This window comes from Mesoplodon densirostris, chromosome 18 (assembly GCF_025265405.1).
Source record: "Mesoplodon densirostris isolate mMesDen1 chromosome 18, mMesDen1 primary haplotype, whole genome shotgun sequence".
Taxonomy (NCBI): Eukaryota; Metazoa; Chordata; class Mammalia; order Artiodactyla; family Ziphiidae; genus Mesoplodon; species Mesoplodon densirostris.
In genome coordinates this window covers 49,356,743-49,379,823 of record NC_082678.1, presented here as the reverse complement: position 1 = coordinate 49,379,823, position 23,081 = coordinate 49,356,743, and the positions used below count along the sequence as shown (strand labels likewise).

The window sequence follows — 23,081 nt, the reverse complement described above, 5'->3', positions numbered from 1 at the left end:
ATATACCAAGGACCATTGAGTTGTATACTTCAGATGTGTGAGTTGTGTGGCGTGTGAATTATATTTCAATAAAGCAGATTTTGAGAACCTAGAGAAGACTCAGGGGTGGGGTATCCATGCTCAGTTCATATATAGGCTAAAAAAACGTCAAAAGTTATATGCCAAAATATTAAATGATTGGTGATCTCTAGGTTTATATTTTTTTTCTTTTGGCTTGCCTCAATTTTCTAATCTTTCTACAGTAACTTTTATTATATTTTAAGTATAATGAAATTCAATGAATTCAATTAAGTGAAAGTGAAAAAATGGAGCTATACAGTGTGACATAATAAGTGAAGAGAAAATTTCAAGGAGGCATTAGTGGAAGACTGGTGATATTTGAATAAAATATAGGTTTTTTAGGGGCTTCCCTGGTGGTGCAGTGGTTGAGAGTCCGCCTACTGATGCAGAAGACATGGGTTCGTGCCCCTGTCTGGGAAGATCCCACACGCCGTGGAGCAGCTGGGCCCGTGAGCCATGGCCGCTGGGCCTGCATGTCCGGAGCCTGTGCTCCGCAGTGGGAGAGGCCACAACAGTGGGAGGCCCACGTACCGCAAAAATAAATTTTATATATATATATATATATATAATATATATATATATATATATATGTTTTTTAGTTAATAGTATCATGCCAGTGTTAATTTCCTTGTTTTGATAATTGTGCTATGGTTATATAAGATGCTAACATCAGGGAAAGCTGGATCAAAGGTATATAAAACTCTCTGTACTATTTTTGCAACTTTTCTGCAACTCTAAAATTAGTTCAAAAGAAATCAAAAGAAAAGAATAAGAAAAGTGAATAGTCTCTGCTTATCTCCACTTCCTTATTGTTCTCTTATGCCTCAGTATCTTGTCATCTGTCTTCTGCCTACATTGTTTTACCTGGAAGTGCCCTCTGAAAGGTTACCCGAAGTCTATTTTTTTAAAATGTTCTTGACCTCTGAAGTCTAATGCTCTTGTCTTCTCCCCTTGATCTCTGTTACATTATATATAGCAGAGAGCTTTGCTTCCTTTTTCCTCTTTCAGTGGCTCAACCTCTCTCTTTTACTTTTTTCCCCCCTCCATATTCTGTCCTTAGCCATTTTTACTGTCTTGACAATTGCATCCAGTTGCTTTAGCTGTCACCACTATGTAAATGCCTCTTTAAAAAGTTGTTTCATATAATGAAAGTTATTATAAAAAGATTAGAGACTATAGCCAAGCAAAAAGAAGAGAATAATTTACTATCTTGGTATATATTTTAGACTCTTTATATATGGACTGAGACTGGAGACCTACATCCTCACCCCCTGTCTTCTTTAAGTTGTCAAACTGTTTGCTTTAAAATTTTTAATTAGTTTTTTTAAAAAAGATTATCAAAGTAGAGTAGTGAGAATTAAAGAAGATGGTAAAATACACATGGTAAAACCTATGTGTCACAACCTTTCAGATGCTCATTATCTCTCAGTTGGATTATTTCAGTAGTACTCTGATGAGTCTCCCTGGCTTTGGTCCATTTTTTCACATTATTATCAGAATAAACTTCCTAGAGCCATGACTATATCATATATCACCCTTCCATCAGAAATCTTCACAAGTTCCTTATTGCTCTGAGAATAAAGTCAAAATGTTAACAGCAGTTGCCCAGAACTGTGGTGTCTAGAGTGGGATTTATACTAGATGATCCGTTAAGATGTAGGAAGAATATATTAGAAGTTCTGTTTTTAAAATGTTTTTTAATGCAGGTTTGTAATATACATACTATATTAATTAGTACAGTAGTACATCTATATAATTTATAATCAAATGGATAGATATTGATGGAAATGGAGATAGGGATATAGAGACATAGAAGATGTGTACAAGTGTTTAGTGGAAAAACCAGAGAGCAAAAGAGCATGTACACAAATATTCCAGTAACCTAAAACAATAGCTTTCATTTGATAACAGAGTGGTGGGATCATAAGCCTGTAATTGGTATGTTAAGTTTACGAAAGGGGGTTGTTTTGTGTATTTTAAAGTTAATTCTCAGTGATGGGAAAGTGAGAAATTACTTTTCTCTTTACACTTTTCTGTACTTTTTTTCCTTTTCTATTTACAAGAGAGAAATGAAGTTTTGACCATCTTTCAAAGCTTACTTTCTTCAGGAAAATTCCCCTGCCACTCTAGTCAGAAATAATCATTCTCTCCTCTAGCTCCCAGTAGTGTTTATTTGTGCCTCTGCGGCAGTTTTTCTTACTCTCCATTGAACAAGCAATTGCACATGTGCTGTGTAGACACTGCTGGATGCCGAGGACACAAAGACACAAACTGTTTCAAGGAGTAGTGTGTTGTCTTTAGGGGGAAAAGAGGTGCAACCAGTTTTAACAGGATAAAATAATTGTACAGAGTGCAGTCAAAGCACAGAGGGGCTACCTTAGTCCCCAAGAAGTCAGAGAAAGATGCTTACTTTCCATTGTGTGTGAATTACCTCTTCTGGACTTTAAGCTTCTTGAGATCATGAAATGGAAGTACGAATATGAACAGTGTTGTTTTTGTTTTTGAGAGGGGTTGGGTTGCATTTTTATATTACTTGTAATTACAAGTAATAAATGAAGTCTTCACTTTTTTTTTACAGAGCATAAACTGTTTAGCTTTGATTTTAAAAAGTAGGTAGTAAGTCACTGCTTCCCATGACTCCATCCACCCCCATATATACCCTATTGTTAACCACTCTTCCTATCTTTCTTTATCCTTCCCATGTTTTTTGATGCAGATACAAATAAATACAAGTAAAGATTCTTTTTTTTTTTTCCAGGAAAATTCCCAGATGTTTCAAGGTAGACCTTGCAAGAATATGTACCCTAATGAATATTTTCCTCATGGAATAACAAATGGAGCCAGTTGGTACAATGTCCCAGGTGAACATTCTTTTATATTAAGGCCGTATAACTTGATGGATTTTCTGTCCCCCTGGATGGTACTGCTTGTTACTGATTTTTTAATTTTGAGAAAGAATCATTCTTTTAAAAATATTGTATAAATAGTTTAAAACATTCAAATTACCGGGGCTTCCCTGGTGGCGCAGTGGTTGAGAGTCCGCCTGCCGATGCAGGGGATACGGGTTCGTGCCCCGGTCTGGGAAGATCCCACATACCGCGGAGCGGCTGGGCCCGTGAGCCATGGCCGCTGAGCCTGCGCGTCCGGAGCCTGTGCTCCACAATGGGAGAGGCCACAACAGTGAGAGGCCCGCGTACCACAAAAAAAAAACAAAAAAACAAAAAGACATTCAAATTATCGTTTCAACTATTTTTAATATTTGGTGCACTTTGACTTTTGAGTAAAATAATGTACTGAAACTTCATGAAAGTGTTATATTTTACTGCTGGCTATTACAAAGAACTTTAGATGTGCTAAGAAGAAGAGTGTGAGCTACACTTGAATTCTTCCTGAACATGAAAGTACAGATGTTTTACCTGTACCACAAGCATCAGAAAGCTCTCAAATGAACGCATTATTGGTTTTCAGCCATGCTGATAAAAGACGAATTTGGCTTTTTACTATGAATGTTGCTTACAATTTGGGATCTGAGCTAGTTAGAACTTCTTCAGAGTAATTGATTTAAAATTTTTATCCTTCAGGTGGTATGCAGGACTGGAACTATTTACAAACAAACTGCTTTGAAGTGACTATTGAACTTGGTTGTGTGAAATACCCATTTGAGAAAGATCTGCCAAAATTTTGGGAACAGAATCGAAGATCTCTAATCCAGTTTCTGAAACAGGTGACGATTCTGGAGTGATGTATGAAATTTCTCCCAAGAGCAAGAAGATTTTTGTGTGTACATGTGGTTTTCACACATTGATTTTAGAATACACCTCATTTGAATTCCAGTTTGACCTATTCATGTTTTCGTATATTTATCTAGAAAATTTGTGGATGTAAATGAGTTTATTTATATGCACAGAGAAGAGTTAAAAATGATTAAACAATATAGTGATGATGTTTTGCACTTAATGGTTAGTGGTCACTTTTTACCCTTGTCTTTATAAAGGGCTACTATAGATTGGGTACATGCCTAAGAATTTGTCAAGTGATAAAGATGGGCTATGGGGTAAATTTTTTTTTTTTTTTTGGGCCATTGGTTTACTGTGAAACAATTAATTTCCTTTTGTTTGGATGTGCATCGTGGCCAATAGATAAAGACTATAAGAAATATGCTAGTAGTGGTTAAAATTATTAGGATAATCTGACTAATACTTTGTGCCAGTACTTTGCTGAGTAGAGTGGCATAATGGCTGTGAGTTTGCATACTAATTTTTTAGAACATTTTATTCTGAAAATTTGTAAGCATCAGGAAAAATTATAAAACTAACAATAAATACTACTATTCCTTTACCTAGGTTTAACAATTTTTATACTTTGCTGCATTTGTATTTTATATATATATAAACACGTACACACTTTTGTTGAACTATTTCAGTATAAATTGCAAGTGTTATGATATTTATCCCAAAGTATTTTGGAATACATCTTCTAAAAATAAGGTTAATTCTCCTACCTGACTTCTCCAGTTGCTATTATCTCACCTAAGGAAATTAACAGTAACTCCCTATACTACCTAATACCTAATCCATGTTCAAATTTCCTCCACTTGTCCTCAAAATGTCTTTCTGTAGCTGATAGGAAGATAAAAACAAATCTAACGTATGAAAAACTAGCCTTTCAGAAACTGAAATATTTTGTTTAATGGGCGGTTACATTTAGCTTTACTCTGAGCTCCTGAATTCCTATTTGTTCTACATGTTTACATTATTTAACAATCTGTTATTTTGGATGTGAACTCCCAAAATAATTAGATGATGATTTTTATCAGTAAAATCTGGGTGTCCTTGTGCTTTATCCAGGTTCATCAGGGTGTCAAAGGATTCGTCCTAGATGCCACAGATGGCAGAGGTATATTAAATGCCACCATTAGTGTTGCTGAAATTAATCACCCAGTAACTACTTACAAAACTGGAGATTACTGGCGTCTGTTGGTTCCAGGAACTTATAAAATCACAGCATCTGCTCGAGGGTGAGTTACTGAATGCTTTGTAATTGAGTGCTTGGAGATGAAACAAGCATAGTTCCATTCTAAAAGATTATTGCCAGAAAGCCCTGTAGAGGCTAAGCAACCTTGAGTTTAACGCTGAGAAGTTTAGAGCTGGTTACACATTTGACTCTTCTCTGGTGGCACAGTGAGTACATGAACCATCAGATGTAAGAAATCTGTGAAATTATTCACTTTGAACTGTAGCCTCTTTTACCTTCATCCTCTCAGGTCACCTTCCCCTGTCCAGATGTAAAGCCGTAGTGACTGATTTCCTTCACTATGGGTAACAGTTCTGGGAAGTACTTGTTAGTAGGGAAAAAAAGACTTCTGTTCTGCATACTTCTAGTCATGTTGTCCCCCAAATACCACCACTTTACATTTGTACCCTTTTAAAACTCTTTCACAGACACTTATTTTTTATTATTGTACCTTTGCCTTCTCACATCAGTGAGATTTTCTTACTTACTGCTAATTCTCTGAGAAAAGCCATTTTCATATTTTTTACAGTTTTTCTCACCACAAAGATATATTTACTTGAAAAGAAAAAATTAACTTATGACCTTTTCCCTTGGAAAAAACTTAATATTCCTTATGTTCCTCCTCCTTTACAAATACCTTAGAACCGGAGCCACCTTACTTTTTAGTCAAAACTTATAATTTTTATCCTCTTGTAGTTTTCTTTTTTATATTTGATACATGTAGGTGTTCCCACAGAATATTTTCCCCTCCCCCTACTAGCTCTCTTATATCTGAAGAGTTAGTTTGAACACTCATTGAAGTAAGGGTAAATACATGGAAACATTTAAAGTTATTGTTACCTTTTTTTAAAAAATGGTTTTCAAATACCAAGTGGTCTATAAATGAATGGGTTAGAACTTTAACGAGTAAAGAAGTCTATTCTGGTTTTTTTCAGTTTTGGCATAGTACTGGAAAAACCAAAGCATCAAGGTATCTGAAAAATGGGGCAAGAATGATGCGTTTGGCAGAGAATGTCCTAAGTTAGTACTTCTCAAACTTTTCCCACCATATTCCCTGATGACAGACAAGTGAACTCAGATTCCAGGAGTATACACTGCAAGCATGAGCTTTCTTTTGAAGTCATATATTTAATCTTAAAAACTCATTTATGTTTTATAGTCTACCCTTGTATGGTCTTCGTTAATGTTTAAAACAAATCTTTAAGTTCTCACAAAGTTAACAATTTGACCCTTTAGGGAGATGCCCCACATTTATCTCAAGGATTCACATATCCTCTGCACACCTCTGTTTTCCCAGGGTTTGGGTCCTCCAGCTGCAGAAGCGTGGCTCTGATCTGTCTTCTTTATTGCAGGTATAATCCAGTTACCAAGAATGTGACCGTAAACAGTGAAGGTGCTGTTCAGGTCAACTTCACACTTGTTCGATCTTCAACAGATTCAAACAATGAATCAAAGAAAGGCAAGGGGGACAGCACCAACAATGAGGGTGCCAGCGATCCGACTACTAAAGAGTTTGAAACTTTAATTAAAGACCTTTCAGCTGAGAATGGTTTGGAAGGCTTCATGTTACGCTCCTCCTCAAATCTGGCTCTTTATCGATACCATTCATACAAGGACTTATCAGAGTTTCTGAGAGGACTTGTGATGAACTATCCACATATTACAAATCTTACCAAGTAAGTGTCACCTTCTTGCTGCCTTTTTTTCCTCTTTCTTTCTCCCTTTCTCCTTCCCTCCCTCTTTCTTTCTTCCTTCCTTCCTCTCCCTCCCTCCCTCCCTCCCTCCCTCCCTTCCTTCCTTCCTTCCTTCCTTCTTCATTTTAAAGAGGTTACATCATTTAGCATAAGCCACATTAAATGGTTCTTGTAATTTATTTAGAGATATTTGGGAGCTGAATGTATAGAGAGTTGGATTTCGCTTATTTTGAAACAGATGTTTGCTTGGAGATCTTTCTAACAATGAATCTTGGAAACTTTTATGAGAAACATTGGAGCAGAATTACTTGTTAGTTTAGCAATGTGTGGCCTGTGCCTCCAGAAAATGTAAAATCATTCTTTCTAATGATTACTTTGATTTCAAAACCTTTCTACTTCTCAGCTGCAGATTCACGTTCTGACTAAATATTTAGTTTGTTTCATTTTTCTGGGGGCAGGGACAAATTTGGAACTATGAGCTCTCTTGTCAGGGATCATGTTTAACCTTTTCTTCAAATTAGAAAATGAAGCCTGGTTGGCTGTCATTTTCTGTGCTTTAGTCTCTACTCACAGTCATGGTTCCCTGAAGCCTTATGGACATATGTGATTGAGGGTTCTGGGAAAACATGCAGTACTGGCTTATGTAAAACTGATGGCTGAGACAACTTTTACCTTCACTTCTTAAGCTTCTCTGCTTCACTTTCACCGTCTCAAAACTATTTCCTTGATTTGTTGATTCCTATTATTTGCCTATTTTAGGGCCTTTACATTTCGCCCTGAACTTACAGTTCTCTACTACAAACCTAATGAACATTAACTAGCCTTTCACTTTTTCACTTTTTTTCCTTCATTGGTTCTTTTAATTTTACCAGTAAATTTACTTTCTCAAATACTGGTTTATAATGTCTGTAATTGCAAAGACTGATATTTACTTTGGCAATACCAATTACCTCTCTTCCGCAACTGACTCTTGAACATTTCTGCCCAGGTCAGGTTTTAATACTGTCCATGTTAGTGCCATATAGACGTTACAGACTTCTTATTTTTTTTTTTTTTTTTTTTTTTTTTTTTTTTTTTTTTTTTTTTTGCGGTACGCGGGCCTCTCACTGTTGTGGCCTCTCCCGTTGCGGAGCACAGGCTCCGGACGCGCAGGCTCAGCGGCCATGGCTCACGGGCCCAGCTGCTCCACGGCATGTGGGATCTTCCCGGACAGGGGCACGAACCCGTGTCCCCTGCATCGGGAGGCAGACTCTCAACCACTGCGCCACCAGGGAAGCCCCAGACTTCTTATTTTAAAACAAAAAAATTGGACATTATTTTGCTATCCATTTACTTAGTTCATTTAAGTTTTTTTTTAACCTTTCAATTAAACATGCACTTCTTTTTTTTTTTTTTTTTTTTTTTTTTTTTGAGGTACATGGGCCTCTCACTGTTGTGGCCTCTCCCGTTGCGGAGCACAGGCTCCGGACGCACAGACTCAGTGGCCATGGCTCACGGGCCTAACCGCTCCACGGCATGTGGGATCCTCCCAGACCAGGGCTCGAACCCGTGTCCCCTGCATTGGCAGGCGGACTCTCAACCACTGCGCCACCAGGGAAGCCCAACATGCACTTCTTAGTTAAATATTTCCCCAGCAAATATGCAACACCTGCCAGTGGTGGGACACAAGGCAGTTTTAGGTGGTCCTCCAACGTTTGCTAAGTATCATTAAATACCATTGTGAGAAAGTGGTACTTTGTCTATTCTATTAATCCTCAATTTAATGCCAATATTATTTTTTCTATCTAACTCTTTATATCAAAGAAAGCAGGCCTTTTCAATTAGTTTTGCTGTAATCTTGGTACTGCATTTAAAGTATAAAATGTCTTATTTGTGTAAATTAATTTAGATTTTAAAAGTAAGGTGCTCTGCATTTGTGTATATTTAAATATTTCCATAATAAAAATTTAAGTGAGTTAACTTAAAAGACATATGTTAACTAGGGACTTCCCTGGAGGTCCAGTGGCTAAGACTCCATGCTTCCAGTGCAGGGGCCGCAGGTTCGATCCCTGGTCGGGGAACTAGGATCCCACATGCTAGGCGGCACAGCCAAAAAAAAAAAAAAGACATATATTAACTAAAGAGTAGTATAGATTATAGAAGATTGGGTAAATATTATGAAGATGATAGGAGAATGACAATTTGGAGGAATGCTGAACTCTAAATCATAATCTTTCCTAAATCTGATAGTATCTCACAACTATTTGACTTTCTTTGATTAAGGGAACCTAATTTTCTTAAAGTAGTCTGACATAAAGATTTACTCTTTAAAGACTTTTCAAATTTTGTTCTCATTTGTTTTTTTAAAATCTGTAAGGCAGCGTTAACATAATACTTGATTACTTGCTGACTTTTTATTTCTGGTTTTTGAAAGTTTGGGACAGAGTGCTGAATATCGTCACATTTGGTCCCTTGAAATCTCCAATAAGCCCAATGTATCTGAGCCTGAAGAACCAAAGATTCGTTTTGTTGCTGGTATCCATGGAAATGCTCCAGTTGGAACTGAACTTCTTTTGGCTCTGGCAGAATTTCTCTGCCTAAACTACAAAAAGAACCCAGCTGTTACCCAAGTAAGAAAATAGCCTGTTTTGACATGTCTTAAAAGGAAAAAGCTCAGTGATACACTGATATCAAGGCACCATTTTTTTAAATTTAATTTCCTGTTAGATTCTATACAGAGGTACTTTTAAGGTCATTATAAACTTTACTCTTTAAAAATGGACCTTGGTATATAGTCATTGTTAATAGTGTCTTTCTATTATATTTCTTTGTATATATTAAGAGCCATAGAGGAAAAAAATAATAAAGATTTGCATTCAGTCCTCTATTCCTTTATGTTACCCTTCCAATCTTTACTCACAGTGATGTATATTCTAATTAGAGGGACTTCCATTGCCAGTTATTCATAACTAGGATACTATATTGAAAAATGAGGTAGAAGAGAAATCGGTTTTTTTTTCATGTAATAAAGATGAAATTATTGGACACCTTGGATGCTAAGAGATTTTAGAAAAAGTGATATGGCAGTGCCTACTTTAGTCGCCCGTGACTATAGAATAGAATGTTGATCCAGAAGCTGGTTATGTATGATTAAGCAACCTAGTTTCTGTGTTGTCTTAGGGAAAGGAAGGAGAGAGTGTGCATCTGTCTAGAACACTCACTAATTGGCACTGTCTGTATAGAATTTAGGAAAGGGGGGAAGTACTAGTATTTGTTTAATACCTACTATGTGCTAGGTACTTTACATACATCATAATTTAATCCTCAACCCTGCAATTATGTTAGCTTCATTTTATAGATGTGAAAACTGAGGCAGAGATATTTGATAACTTACAGGAGGTCACACAGCTACTAAGTGGTAAGGCAGGGATTTAAACCCAAGCATGTCTCACTCTAAAGCCTGTGCTGTTCTGTTTTACCCTACTGCCTCCCCTGAAAGAAATTTGGAAAGAATTGATGTCATGATTTCCTAAATTTCCATTTATTTTACCATTTTCAGCAAAGTAGATCCCATTGACTTCTTCATGTGAGTTGCAGGAGTATTTCAAAGATTTTTGTTGTTGTTCTTTTTTAAAAGGGAGATTACCTAGGACAGTGGTTCTCTACCCTGGCTATACATTGAAAACATCTGGGAAGCTTTTACAAATACCAGTGCCTGGGCTCCATCCCCAGAAGCATCAATATTTCTTTAAAAGCTCCTTAGGTTATTGTAACATTTGGCCAGAGTTACTACCTACTGATCTTAAGGTTATAAGAGACTATATATCCCAGGTAAAACATCTACCAGGAATTTCAAAACTCCTAGTTTATGAGAATTTGCCTCACTGGTCTAATTAGGCTTAGATCACTTTAGATTGCCATTTGTTTTGAGCTGAGTGCCAGAATTGTCTGGAGAGTTCAAGGAAATATACATATACCCAGAGACATATGGTTAAGCCCAAGCATAGGAAAAAAGTCTCCCTCAGAGATTCCAGCATAAATGGATTAAAGGATTGCAAATATATTTTCAGGCTATGGACAATTTTACTAGAATAAATAAACCAGGGATCACTTATTCTGATTTATTATTAGAAATATGTAGGATGAATTATATCAGAAATTCATGCCATAAATGTAGGTATTAACACCTCTGGATATGGCTCATTTGAAGGAGAAATTATGAGTAAGACAAATATCCCACCTCATTTTTTTTTGATATGCTGATTTCAACTCTTCTGTCTCATTGTTTCCAGACATACATTGATATTTGTCACATTATATGTTCCAGTTTTTAATCTGGAAGTACAATATTATTATTAATACAGTATTATTGTGTTTATTGTATTTGTATTATTTTTATTTATTGGTCAGTTATTATTGACCTAAGCCAGTGGTCAGCAAACTTTTTCTGTAAAGGGCCATATAGCATATATTTTGGACTTTGTGGGTCAGATGTTGTGTGTTGCAACTACTCAACTCTGCCATTGCAGAACAAAAATAGTCATATGAATGGGCAAGGCTGTGTGCCCATAAAACTTTATTTACAATAGCAAGCAGCAGTCTGGGCTTAGCCTACAGACAGTGGTTTCTGACCCTGTTGTAAGATATTGGGAGGTCTCTGGGAACAGTAGCCGTGCAGTTTTTTGTTTCTTTTTTAATTTTTTTGGAGCAAGAGAGAATTTTATTTATTTTTCAGTTCTGCCTTTTAAATCTGTGTTTAAAACAAACAATAAAGACTTTCTGTTTGAAGCATGGGAGGGTACCTTTTGATTCCACATAGACCTAATAAACTCATTGATTTCTGTTTCCATTTTAGTTGGTCGACAGGACTAGAATTGTGATTGTCCCTTCTCTAAATCCAGATGGGCGAGAGAGAGCACAAGAGAAAGACTGTACTTCAAAGATAGGACAGACAAATGCTCGTGGCAAAGACCTGGATACAGACTTCACAAGTAAGACCAATATTTAGGTCATTAAAGTACTTTGTAGATAATTTTATTTCTCTTTGCTAGGAGATTGGTTGATCCTATTTTATAGATGAATAAGGGGTGCTTTCTTGTCTAGGATGTACAATATAAATGAATAGAGACATCTAGAAAACTTTTCAAATTTTTGTTGTTTTTCATTTGCAAAAGTAATTCAAGTTTTTTTCTTAGAAATTCAATCAATAATATTGGGGGGGAGGTTTTCATCATAGTCATACAGAGATGTATATTCTCTCTCTACTTTCTTATATATGAGTATACACACATGTACACACACACACACAATGTATGTGTGTATTGATTTGAAGGGGCCTGTTTCTTATTTACTTAAATAGGATCATCAGCTATACATATTGTTCTGCAACTTTTTTATTGGATATATCATTGACATCTATCTATTTCAATACTCATAGATCTCTAACATTCTTATTAATGGCATCTTATTATGCTATTAATATATGGTAGTACTCTAGTTTATTCAACAATTTCCCTACTGATGGACATTTAGTTTCTTTTTAATTTTTTGCTCTTGCAAACAATGCTTCAGAAAATACCCTGATTTCTGAAAATCTTATTTTCTTTCAAGGACGGGTTATTATTTTTTAAAAGAGGATATGTCCATCCCTTTTTGTTTCTAGTAAGAACTTTCTTAAACTTGGTTAGAGTCATTAACCTTTCAACATTACCCTAAAGTGTGTAAAACTCAAAATATCCTACCTCCTAGGATGTATCTTTCTTGCGTGAGGTAGTGGCTTATGGAGTAATAAAGTATTTATCTACAGATTTTGTAAGTTAGCCTTTTGACTATGCTCAAGTAGGGAATATTTTCTTAGCTGCTCATACTAAAAATGTAAAACTTGATATTTTATGTTTGACATTTCTATCTTTTAGATAATGCCTCCCAACCTGAAACTAAAGCCATCATTGAAAATTTGATTCAGAAACAGGACTTCAGTCTTTCTGTTGCTTTAGATGGTGGTTCAGTGCTGGTCACATACCCATATGACAAGCCAGTACAAACAGGTATGTAGAATGTCACTTTACATATGTACTATTTAAGCTTAAATAGGAAATTTCAATTAGGTAATATCCCTTCTAAAAATTTTTTAAATGGTGAGCATTTGAGCACACTGCATGAATAAACAACCTAAGAAGACTGTACATACATCAACAGTTCAGTTGCTTGGAGGAGGGAGGTCAGATCTAATGATGACCTAGCTTTATTCAGTGTAGCCATCTTGTCACATCTGCTCAATTTGTACTCCATAAACATTTATGGAACAATTATTATGTCTCTAGACATTGGAAATACAAAAGTGAATAAGACACAATGCCCACCCCAAGAAATCCATATTATGTTAACCAAACATTAACAATACAGAATTGCCCTCTCCTGCTTTAAACCTTGACTGACTGGTTGCACCTTGTGGTGAGTTGCCTGTTGAATCTCTCTGAGGCCATTGTATATGGAGATATTTTGTGTTGCTTTCAATGCAGCTTACAAGGAATATTGTAATTAGGCCACAGTCGCCCCCAAACGTAGTAAAACATACCAAAATAGGTTTGTATTCTAGTGTGATAACTTGTTAAACTCGCTGTTAGTGCCTTTTAATATAAGGAAGATGCTTATCTTCTTGGACAGATTATCTTGGGGTGCACAGAACCATGTGCTTAATTATAATAACTCCTCAATAAACTTCAGTGAGGTACAAGATTTACTAGAAGGAAAGGAATATGACTTTTGTGTCCATGAAGTTGAACTTGGAGAAAAATCTTTTCAATTTCTCCGCTAACTTCTGTATTTTTCTTTTTGTAGTGGAAAACAAAGAGACTCTAAAGCATTTGGCATCTCTTTATGCAAATAATCATCCATCGATGCATATGGGTCAGCCCAGTTGCCCAAATAAATCAGGTAGGTATTTTCCCTACCCTTTGTTATTGTCGTTGCTGTTTTGGGAGAGAATGAGGACTTGCCTTCTGATCTTGTTGATCCTACATCTCTCAATGCTTTTATAGATGAGAATATTCCAGGAGGAGTAATGCGTGGAGCAGAATGGCACAGTCACCTGGGCAGCATGAAGGTATGCTTTATAGAGTACGGTGAGAATGGAATTATAAATACGTATTGGACATTGAGTGAAAGAATAGGTGACTTTTCTGATATAGTAAAGTGAATGGCATCTGCTTTGTGGCTTCCTTGACATGATAGCCCTTAAATTAACTAACCTCTGACAGCAATTTTTTTTTGCCATTTTAACCATTTTTAATTATAATTTCAGTGATATTTTAATTACATTAACAGTGTCAGGCAACTATCACCATATCTATTTTCAAAACTTTCATTACCCCAAACAGAAACTCTGTGCCCCAAAGCAATAACTCCCATTATCCTCTTCTCCCAGCCCCTGGTAACTTCTAATCTACTCTCTGTCTCTATGTATTTGCCTATTCTGGATATTTCATATAAGTGGAATTGTACAATATTTTTTCTTTTGTCTCCAGCTTTTTTCACTTAGCATAATGCCTTCTGGGTTCATCCATTCTGAAGCATACATCACCTACTCCATTCCTTTTTATGGCTAAATAATATTCCATTGTATGTGTAGATCACATTTTGTTTATCAGTTCATCTTTTGATGGACAGATGTTTCCACCTTTTGGCTCTTGAAAATAATACTGCAGTGAACATTTGTGTACAGGTATCTGTTTAAGCCCCTGTAAGGAATGGGAAGTAAGTGGTAAGTTAGATTTTGGAACCTGTCCACACAAGTAGTTCCTACCTAAATAATTGCTATATTGCTGTATGGTAGGTAGGTTCGAGCCTGCAGATTGAGGGTATCAGAGAGCAAATACTTGTGCTTTTACCTCTAAGAACTCCAGAACAGCAGTAACAACAGTGAAGTTCCAGGGGTTAGAGGGAAGCTGGCCCTCTGCATGTACTTACTCATTTATTCAACAAACCCTAATAAGAACCCCTCTACTGCCAGTCACTGTAGGAAGCACTGGAGATATAAAAATGAATTAGACATAGTCCCTGATCTTAAGAACTCTCTTATGGGCTTCCCTGGTGGCGCAGTGGTTGAGAGTCCGCCTGCCGATGCAGGGGACACGGGTTCGTGCCCCGATCCGGAAGGATTCCACATGCCGCGGAACGGCTGGGCCTGTGGGCCATGGCCGCTGGGCGTGCGCGTCCGGAGCCTGTGCTCCGCAACGGGAGAGGCCACAACAGTGAGAGGCCCGTGTACCGCAAAAAAAAAAAAGAACTCTCTTAGGAGTGGCCATGTTTGTGACTGGTTATAATACCAAGTGGTTTATTTATATTTGCTGTAAAATGCTGTACAGATTCTTTGTTTACATCGCCCAGCTTTTCTTTTTATTCCATTCATTCCATTTGTCATATTACATGACCTCATTCTTACTTTTACTTATTAATTTTCCTACATTTGTTTTTGAATCTTATATTCCAGGATTATAGTGTTACCTATGGCCACTGTCCAGAAATCACAGTATACACAAGCTGCTGCTACTTTCCTAGTGCAGCACAACTCCCTTCGTTGTGGGCAGAAAATAAAAAATCTCTTCTTAGCATGTTGGTGGAGGTGAGTCTTTCCCTTTTAACTAGAAGCAAACTCCCAGGAATATCGTCAATGAAAACCTTTATCAAAATATTTTCTTAATCTTTTACCAAAATTTTGTATTGTTTATTTTAAATGTATGTAGAAAGGAGAGTTTTGTTCATTTTTTATTGCCTAAATAGGTGCCATGAGTTCGCATATCTGATGTATATTGAGGTAATTTAACCCTGTGAGATGCTGCAGGTTCTTCCGTTTGAATATCACACAGAGTTACTCGAGACAGTGTCCTGTGGTGGGAAGTAAAGCATTCAAGACGTTGGAAGATTTGGGTTCAAACATTTTAGGCTTTGACTCTATCGGAGGCCTCTCTCCCATTATTTCCATCTCTGTGCCTCTGAAGCAGTGAATGAGTAGCAAACAAGGTCAGAGTCAGTGGGGAGGGACGAATAAGCTAGACTTATAGAGGGTTTTGTTGTTTTGTTTGTTTTTGTCAGGCCTCAAGTTATGGCCTCTAGAATATCTGGCATTATGAAAACATAAATTTATATCTTAAACATTTGTTTTTTTAAGGTTCACAAGGGAGTTCATGGATTTGTTAAAGATAAGACTGGAAAACCAATCTCTAAAGCAGTCATTGTGCTCAATGAAGGAATAAAAGTACACACAAAAGAGGGAGGTTATTTCCATGTACTATTAGCCCCAGGTGTCCATAACATCAATGCCATTGCCGATGGGTATCAGCAACAACATTCCCAGGTAAGAAACTCAACTAGAGTGGTCTCATGTAAATTTTTATTATTAATACTACTTACATTTAATTTGAAACTCTTGTTAGAAAGCTTGTGGGGAATAAAGAAAAATGTGACCACCTCTTGATTATGGTATCTTGTTATCTTTCTATCCTTTAGCAACAAAAAGGGAATTTTTGTAGCATTTTGTGTACTTTAGATGACAATGAACCATCTCCTTGGTTTGCTATAAAAGCCCTAGGAATATAGCAGGGATACAATATACCTTAGGTAAACTTTTTCCTAATTCTTGCACTTTATCTTCCTAGGTCTTTGTGCATCATGATGCAGCCAGTTCTGTGGTAATAGTCTTTGACACAGATAACCGGATATTTGGTTTGCCAAGGGAGCTTGTGGTAACTGTATCAGGTAAAAAAATTTAAATTTTCAGTAGTTGAAATTAAAACCAATCCTGACATTTTAATTTGAGAGTGGATCACCTCCATAATCACCCGAAAATAATCACTTTTCTTCTCACATCTCCTATCTAAACATGATTTTCCTGGAACACTGTTTTCTCATATGTTCTCATGGCTTGCCCCATCACATTTTCAGGTCTGTACTCAAATGTCACCTCCACAGAGAGGCCTTCCCTGATCACCCTAGCTAAAATAGTACCCCTGTCACTATCTCACTGCCGGTTGTTTCTGTTAAAGCACTTGTCACTACCTGCCGTTACATTATGTATTAGTCATCTATTTGTCTGTATTCGATCTCTCCCACTAAAACATAAGCTCTGAGAGGACAGGGATTTCATCTGCCTCCCAATGCCTAGAACCATGGGTTGGCATGTAGTGGGTCTTAATAAAGAGTTGTTGATTGAATGAATTGCTTTATACTAAGATCATAAGTCCCTTGGACTTTGACTTATATTCGTTCTATTTTTTCCATGATCCTGGAAGGAGGGAATATTTGTTTTCTCCAGGCTTAATGTGTGCCATTGCTTGAATCACTGAAAGTTTAGAAAGAAAAAATGTGGTAAATAATACATACTCTGCTGTATTGTATCTTTTGACACAAAGAACCTTGGTTCATTTCTAAGTACAACTTGGACCTGATGCAAAATAACCAAGTTTTATTACAGGGTGTGTTGGAGAGAGATCCTTAGTTGAGAGAGAGTGGCATATTGGAAACATGGTCAAATCATAGAGCCTGTTGTGGGGTGTTTATGGTAGAGTTCTTAACTTGAATCGGATAAAGCATAAATCACTAAGTGCTTAGAAACATAGGAGCTGGGATTCAGTTTAAATCTGGCTCTGCCACCCATTTGCTGTTGTGAACTTAATTTATTTTTTAATATTTGGCTGCGCCGGGTCTTAGTTGTGGCACCCAGAGTCTTCGTTGTCGCGTGCGGGATCTTTAGTTGCGGCATGTGGGATCTTTAGTTGTGGCATGCATGCAGGATCTAGTTCCCTGACCAGGGATCGAACCTGGACCCACTGCACTAGGAGCCTGGAGTCTTAACTACTGGACCACCAGGGAAGTCCCATGAACTTAATTTTTATTACGATTTTATTGGTATTATTTTCTGTTACTTAGACTGTTACTCTGATAACCTTATGTAAAAATATTTTAAATAAATGACGGATTTGGAATGAGATGAAAATTTACCGGAAAGGAAAAGTAGAAGTCATTGACCGATGAAAAGCAGGTTACACAACAGTAGACACAGTTTGATTTCATTGTGGTAAAAGAAAAAATATATGTGTACATACACACACGTGAAGGAAAATCCAGAAAAAATATGCCCTAGGGTTGTTAAAGATGACCTTGGGGTAATGGAGATGTGAAGTGGAGTTTGGGGTATGGGATTTTAGTATTTTGCTTATCTGTATTTTTCTAATTTTGCACATGATACATGTACTACTTCTGTAATAAAAAAGGTTTTTAAGTGAATGAAAAAAATAAAATAAATGAAGGGCATAATGTAAAAAGTGCTATTGTAAGCAGCTGCTTATTTATATTCTTCAACTAGAACACCACTCACGTGATGGTTTTGGTTGACAGGTGCCACCATGTCAGCATTGATCCTAACAGCTTGCATTATTTGGTGCATCTGCTCAATCAAGTCTAACAGACACAAGGATGGCTTTCATCGGCTCAGGCAGCATCATGATGAGTATGAAGATGAAATTCGCATGATGTCAACCGGCTCCAAGAAGTCTCTCTTAAGCCATGAGTTCCAGGATGAAACAGACACTGAAGAGGAAACATTATATTCCAGCAAACATTGAAACACACACCTTGCATCTCTCCCAGCATAAGTACCAAGCAAAGTTACAGTTCCTTTTGGGAGACACTGCATTAAGAAGAGAGACTATCTTGCTTCTTCAAAGAGCTTTGGGAAGTTAACTTGCTAAATTTGTTTTCTCTGTGAATTTGGCTGGCAGTTTTGAACTTCCCCTCCTTAACGTACTCTTACCTTAAAAAAAAAAATCTGCTTTCTATTTATGCAGAGATGGGACAGCCACTTTGTTTTTCTTCTTAATTTAAGATGAGCTGTTTGGAGCTTATGCTGTAACTGAAGAAAGCCAACTAGTGGATGTTGTATTTTGCACACCAGGTGTTTACTAGTGGCTTTAGCTTTTTCTCTTTGTTTTAAATGGCCAAAAGAATCCAGAAACAATAAGGCAGGGACAGCAGTCAGAATCTGACATAAAGCTTTAAAAACTCGAGGTTTTTTCAACCTATTGAGGAGTACTTTTCTCTAGTTATTAAATAGCTGGAGTTTCTCTTATTATTCAGGTTTAATGGAGGCTGAATTGATTTTGAAACTTATGTAACATTAGGAAATGATTAAACGGGCTTCCGTATTTGGCTTTCTACCTGTTCCAAGGCTAGATCAGAACTAGTGGGCTTTGCTCTAAGCAGGATTTCACTACCTCTTGTGTAAGGTTTAGCAAAGTTGTAAACATCCCCATTTTAAGGGAGAACTTGTTGACTGTTGTAAAAGATCTCAGTGTCCATTTGCGTAGAGCTGAGAGGGAGATCTAGCAAAAGCTAAAACTCGTGTTGCCTATCTTTTAACTTGGTAAAAACCCACAGGTGCTGTTGCTTTTATCTGTGAAGCACTAGTTTATTCTAGGAATGCCTAATTCTTTACTGTTTCCTAAATTTGAACCTTTTTCTATGTTGTACACTTAGGGTTTTCAGATGACCTGGCAATCGACAAGATCTGAATTCTACTGAAAATGCCTGGAAGCGTGGAAGAGACCTATTTGCACATTCTTAACCTACATTTGAACGCAGAATATCTACACTCCTTGTTAACCCAAGCCAGCACCATATCATAGCATCCTGTTATTGAAATAGCTTGGCCAACCTTATTCGTAAAGGCCTCTGCGTGTAATTGGGTTCTTTGTCCTAATGTTTCATTTGACAGTCTCTTCTTGATCAACCAATTTTTTAAAAGTTCACTTGAAAGCACTTAAACATGGCTCCCTCCATTAAAAAAAAAAAAAAAGTAACACTATAGTGAGAAAGTGTTATCTTCAGTGCCAGTGGGGTTACTGCAAAGGCCTAAAAGATTTGCGTTTTATTGTGTCTGTCATATCATGCTATTCAATGGAAATGATGCTTTTTGTAAGTATGAGTCTTACCAATGATCTAATGGTTTAATACCTTTGAATGTTTTAATGGCCAAGTTGCTGCTGAACTTGTACTAAATCAGGGGATCAAAAAACTTGCTCTCATCTTTTCAAGTTGTATGCTATATCCATTAATGTATCTGTCATCCCAAAGCCTTCATGTGGAGTGGTTTACCACCCATCTAGGTCATTCAACCAAGTATTGTGAGAAATGTACCCAAAGTGGCTTCATAAACAGAGATTTGGTTTAGCAGGAATAATGAAGTCATGACATTTATTAATGAGTATCTGTGATCTAATTTGGGTGGTTCCGGGTTAAGCCATTCTGGTATTAATCCTGTTATTAACAACTCGAAATTTTGAGCCCTTGCCACCCCACTCTTAGCCTACCACGTACACAGAACAGAGTTTGTGGGGTGCTAATACTTAATGAAATATACATGATTTAATTTCTTCTAATAATGCTCTACACTTTCCTTAAGGGGATGATGTGGTGGTATTGCTCTTTGCAGCTTTATTTTTGAGTGCAAAGTCAGAAAACCATCAAAGGGCCTATGAGTGGCTGGCTCTGCTTGGGACATTGCAGGTAGAAATGAAACAAAGCTGACATGACAACCTTTACTTTATTAGCATTGGTCTTCACTAGAGGATGCCTTTTAAATTCATCTCTGTCTTAAACCTGTCTTTCACTGTACATCACAGTGGCTGGAGTCCATGCCTTTTAAGCATGTGTAAACTATTTTTAGAGATGAACGTATAAATAGTTCTTTTAATAATTTTTCCTGAAAGGAAAACCAAATTCTGCTATGAATCTTGAATCTCTAATGAATTTCTAAATAATGCATTGCTCTGGAAAACAAGGCCTTCTCAGCCTATGTTACCTGTTAACATGAATGTACAGGATAATGACTACTAAGGCTGTGTTCTCTGCCCTGCTTTGTCTTTTATTTGTGGATCTAATCTGAGACCACATCAACTGCTTAAGGCGTTGAAGCCATGTGGCATGGGGAATGCATTTCTTCAGTATTTCTCCTAAAGACTTTCCATTTCCTTGGAGTCATGGAGGCAAGTAAGTATCACAGTATTAAGAAATTTGCCCAAGCCTGAGTTGTGCCTTTCTTTACTCACAAGGCTTTTTTTCTGTGTGTCCTGGTGATCAGTTTGTAAGCCTTCTTCCCTCCCAGCTCCTTCATAAAAGCAAAGTGATTGAGTAGGTAATGTTCAAAGTGTCTGCCTATGTAAATGCACTTGTACTGATTATGCAGTTCAATAAGATGATCTCAAGTTAATTTCAGAAGGAAAGATCCTTTCGTTTTAATGTTTTTTGCTGAACATTTGAGTAGTTGTTGGGATCCCATCCAGTTGAGGAATGCTTGCAATTCTCTTTGGAGGGAATGTGCTTTGGGACTTTGTCATCCTCCAGAAAGGAAACGTAATGTATATTTGGCCCAGCGTGATTGATTGGTTAATCCTTGGTAACTTTCACCTGAATGGGATTTGCTGAATTAATGAATATTGAACTTAAAACTAATTATGAGTTGACAAATAAATAAAAGGTAGTGCTTATGCCTGAGCTTAGTGTGTTTCTGAGCTAACACCAGGTTACTCAGTAACCAGGACCTGTTCTTCTATTTCCACTTTATTCTCAGCAGTAAATCATTTTATTTTCTTGTGGCCTGAAGTGCACTTGTGCCAGATTTTGTCCTTGCTGTATTAAAAGCTTCTTGGCTATGAATGCTGTAATAGTGCCCTATGTTATGGTTCTCTGGTGGAATTGTTTTTAACAGTAGCAGCTTTTTTTTTTTTTTTTTTTTTTTTTTTTTTTGCTGTACGCCGGCCTCTCACTGTTGTGGCCTCTCCTGTTGTGGAGCACAGGCTCTGGACGCGCAGGCTCAGCGGCCATGGCTCACGGGCCTAGCCGCCCCGCGGCATGTGGGATCTTCCCAGACCGGGGCACAAACCCGTGTCCCCTGCTTCGGCAGGTGGACTCTCAACCACTGCGCCACCAGGGAAGCTCTAACAGTAGCAACTTTAATGTTACTACAAAAAAGTCCACTATGGTTGATGTTCAGTGACCTTCTAAATAGCAAATTTTTGATAAATATTTGGTTTCTGATTTGCTTTAATTAAAGTAGATTTGGGGGGGTGATGAGAGCCCTTGATTAATGTCAGCTGAACTTGGATTTCCAGTTCATGAAGAAATATTTCCCAACATCCAATCCTCCTATTTTTAGCAATAATTCATTAATATTCCACTTGACTTTCAGAATATTATCCTAGTTGATTTCCATTTGGCAGAATCTATTGTGAAATTTGAAAATAGGCTACCATTTTGAGGCATTTGGATATAAATTATATAAATATGTATGATTATGGCTTTTACAAATGGTATAACATGAGTATACTAGCTACCTTCTATGCTGGCCATGCTGCAGACTTTCTGGAGGTATGCCATAATGGTATTTTTTTACACACAGAATAAAAATCAACTTTTCACCTCCCCATTTTTTCAGAGTGACATTCCCCAGCTCCAGAACAATCTATAGCTATTTATATGAGGTGCCCAAAACTCATTCATCTCAAGTGCTTCAGTCTTTGGTTCATTTTCATGCACTGTGCCTTCAAAATGAAATTTTTAAAAGGGACTTTAAACAAAGTTGAATAGTAGTTTTAAAAAGTCAATCTGTGTAATTTATGTGAAATCTAACTGTAATGAGGGCCTTTCTGTTTTTTGTATGTAAACAGATCTACTAATCCTGTATAAAAGTTATTTTATGATGTTTGTCTTTCTTTGTGTTTTGTCTCATAATCTTTTTTCAAAAGCAATAGACCAGAAAAAGTTACTGTTCCAATTCGAAAGTTATGGATTTAGTTTTTCTACCTATATGAGGGGAAAGATAGTCCCAGGCAAGGAATACAGGTTGTTAGCTGCAGAGTGTTTCTGTCTTCATGAATTGACTTAAAATAAAACTATGTTTCTGGAATAATTACATAGTAGCCACAGCTCAGCTAGATTGATATGTGTCCAGTCATTCCACAATGAACATAATAAAAGTGGCCATTGAAAGGTTTATGTACCCATTTCAAGGTTGTTTGTTTAAAATTTGGTTCTTTTTACAGATGAGCCGAGTTAGAGTAATGTGTCCTGGCACTTTTAGGCACAGTGGCAATGAATTTAATATCCCCTTTTCATTTAGCAATAACTTGTTGATACTGCTGCTCTAATAGGAATTGGGAAAACAAAGTTATATAAAAAACATGGGCTCTGCTGACAAGGAATTCATACTCCAGACCAGAAAGATAGAAATGGAAATAAGCTGTACTTTTTTTTTTTTTTTTTTTTGTGGTACACGGGCCTCTC

The 23,081-nt window shown here is 37.0% G+C and overlaps 1 protein-coding gene across 1 annotated transcript in view; it reads left to right on the top strand.

The window, feature by feature from the left end:
• The window catches only part of CPD (carboxypeptidase D), a 61,767-nt gene extending 39,269 nt beyond the window's left edge, over nucleotides 1-22,498 (top strand). The window contains exons 9-21 of the mRNA XM_060080449.1: nucleotides 2,819-2,921; nucleotides 3,642-3,784; nucleotides 4,908-5,077; nucleotides 6,426-6,749; nucleotides 9,181-9,376; nucleotides 11,602-11,737; nucleotides 12,662-12,793; nucleotides 13,587-13,682; nucleotides 13,787-13,851; nucleotides 15,238-15,369; nucleotides 15,916-16,101; nucleotides 16,403-16,502; nucleotides 18,141-22,498. Of these exons, the coding sequence (XP_059936432.1) occupies nucleotides 2,819-2,921; nucleotides 3,642-3,784; nucleotides 4,908-5,077; nucleotides 6,426-6,749; nucleotides 9,181-9,376; nucleotides 11,602-11,737; nucleotides 12,662-12,793; nucleotides 13,587-13,682; nucleotides 13,787-13,851; nucleotides 15,238-15,369; nucleotides 15,916-16,101; nucleotides 16,403-16,502; nucleotides 18,141-18,367 (2,010 nt within the window). The 3' untranslated portion in view covers nucleotides 18,368-22,498. The remainder of the gene's footprint in view (nucleotides 1-2,818; nucleotides 2,922-3,641; nucleotides 3,785-4,907; nucleotides 5,078-6,425; nucleotides 6,750-9,180; nucleotides 9,377-11,601; nucleotides 11,738-12,661; nucleotides 12,794-13,586; nucleotides 13,683-13,786; nucleotides 13,852-15,237; nucleotides 15,370-15,915; nucleotides 16,102-16,402; nucleotides 16,503-18,140) is intronic.
• The last annotated feature ends 583 nt before the right edge of the window (nucleotides 22,499-23,081 follow it).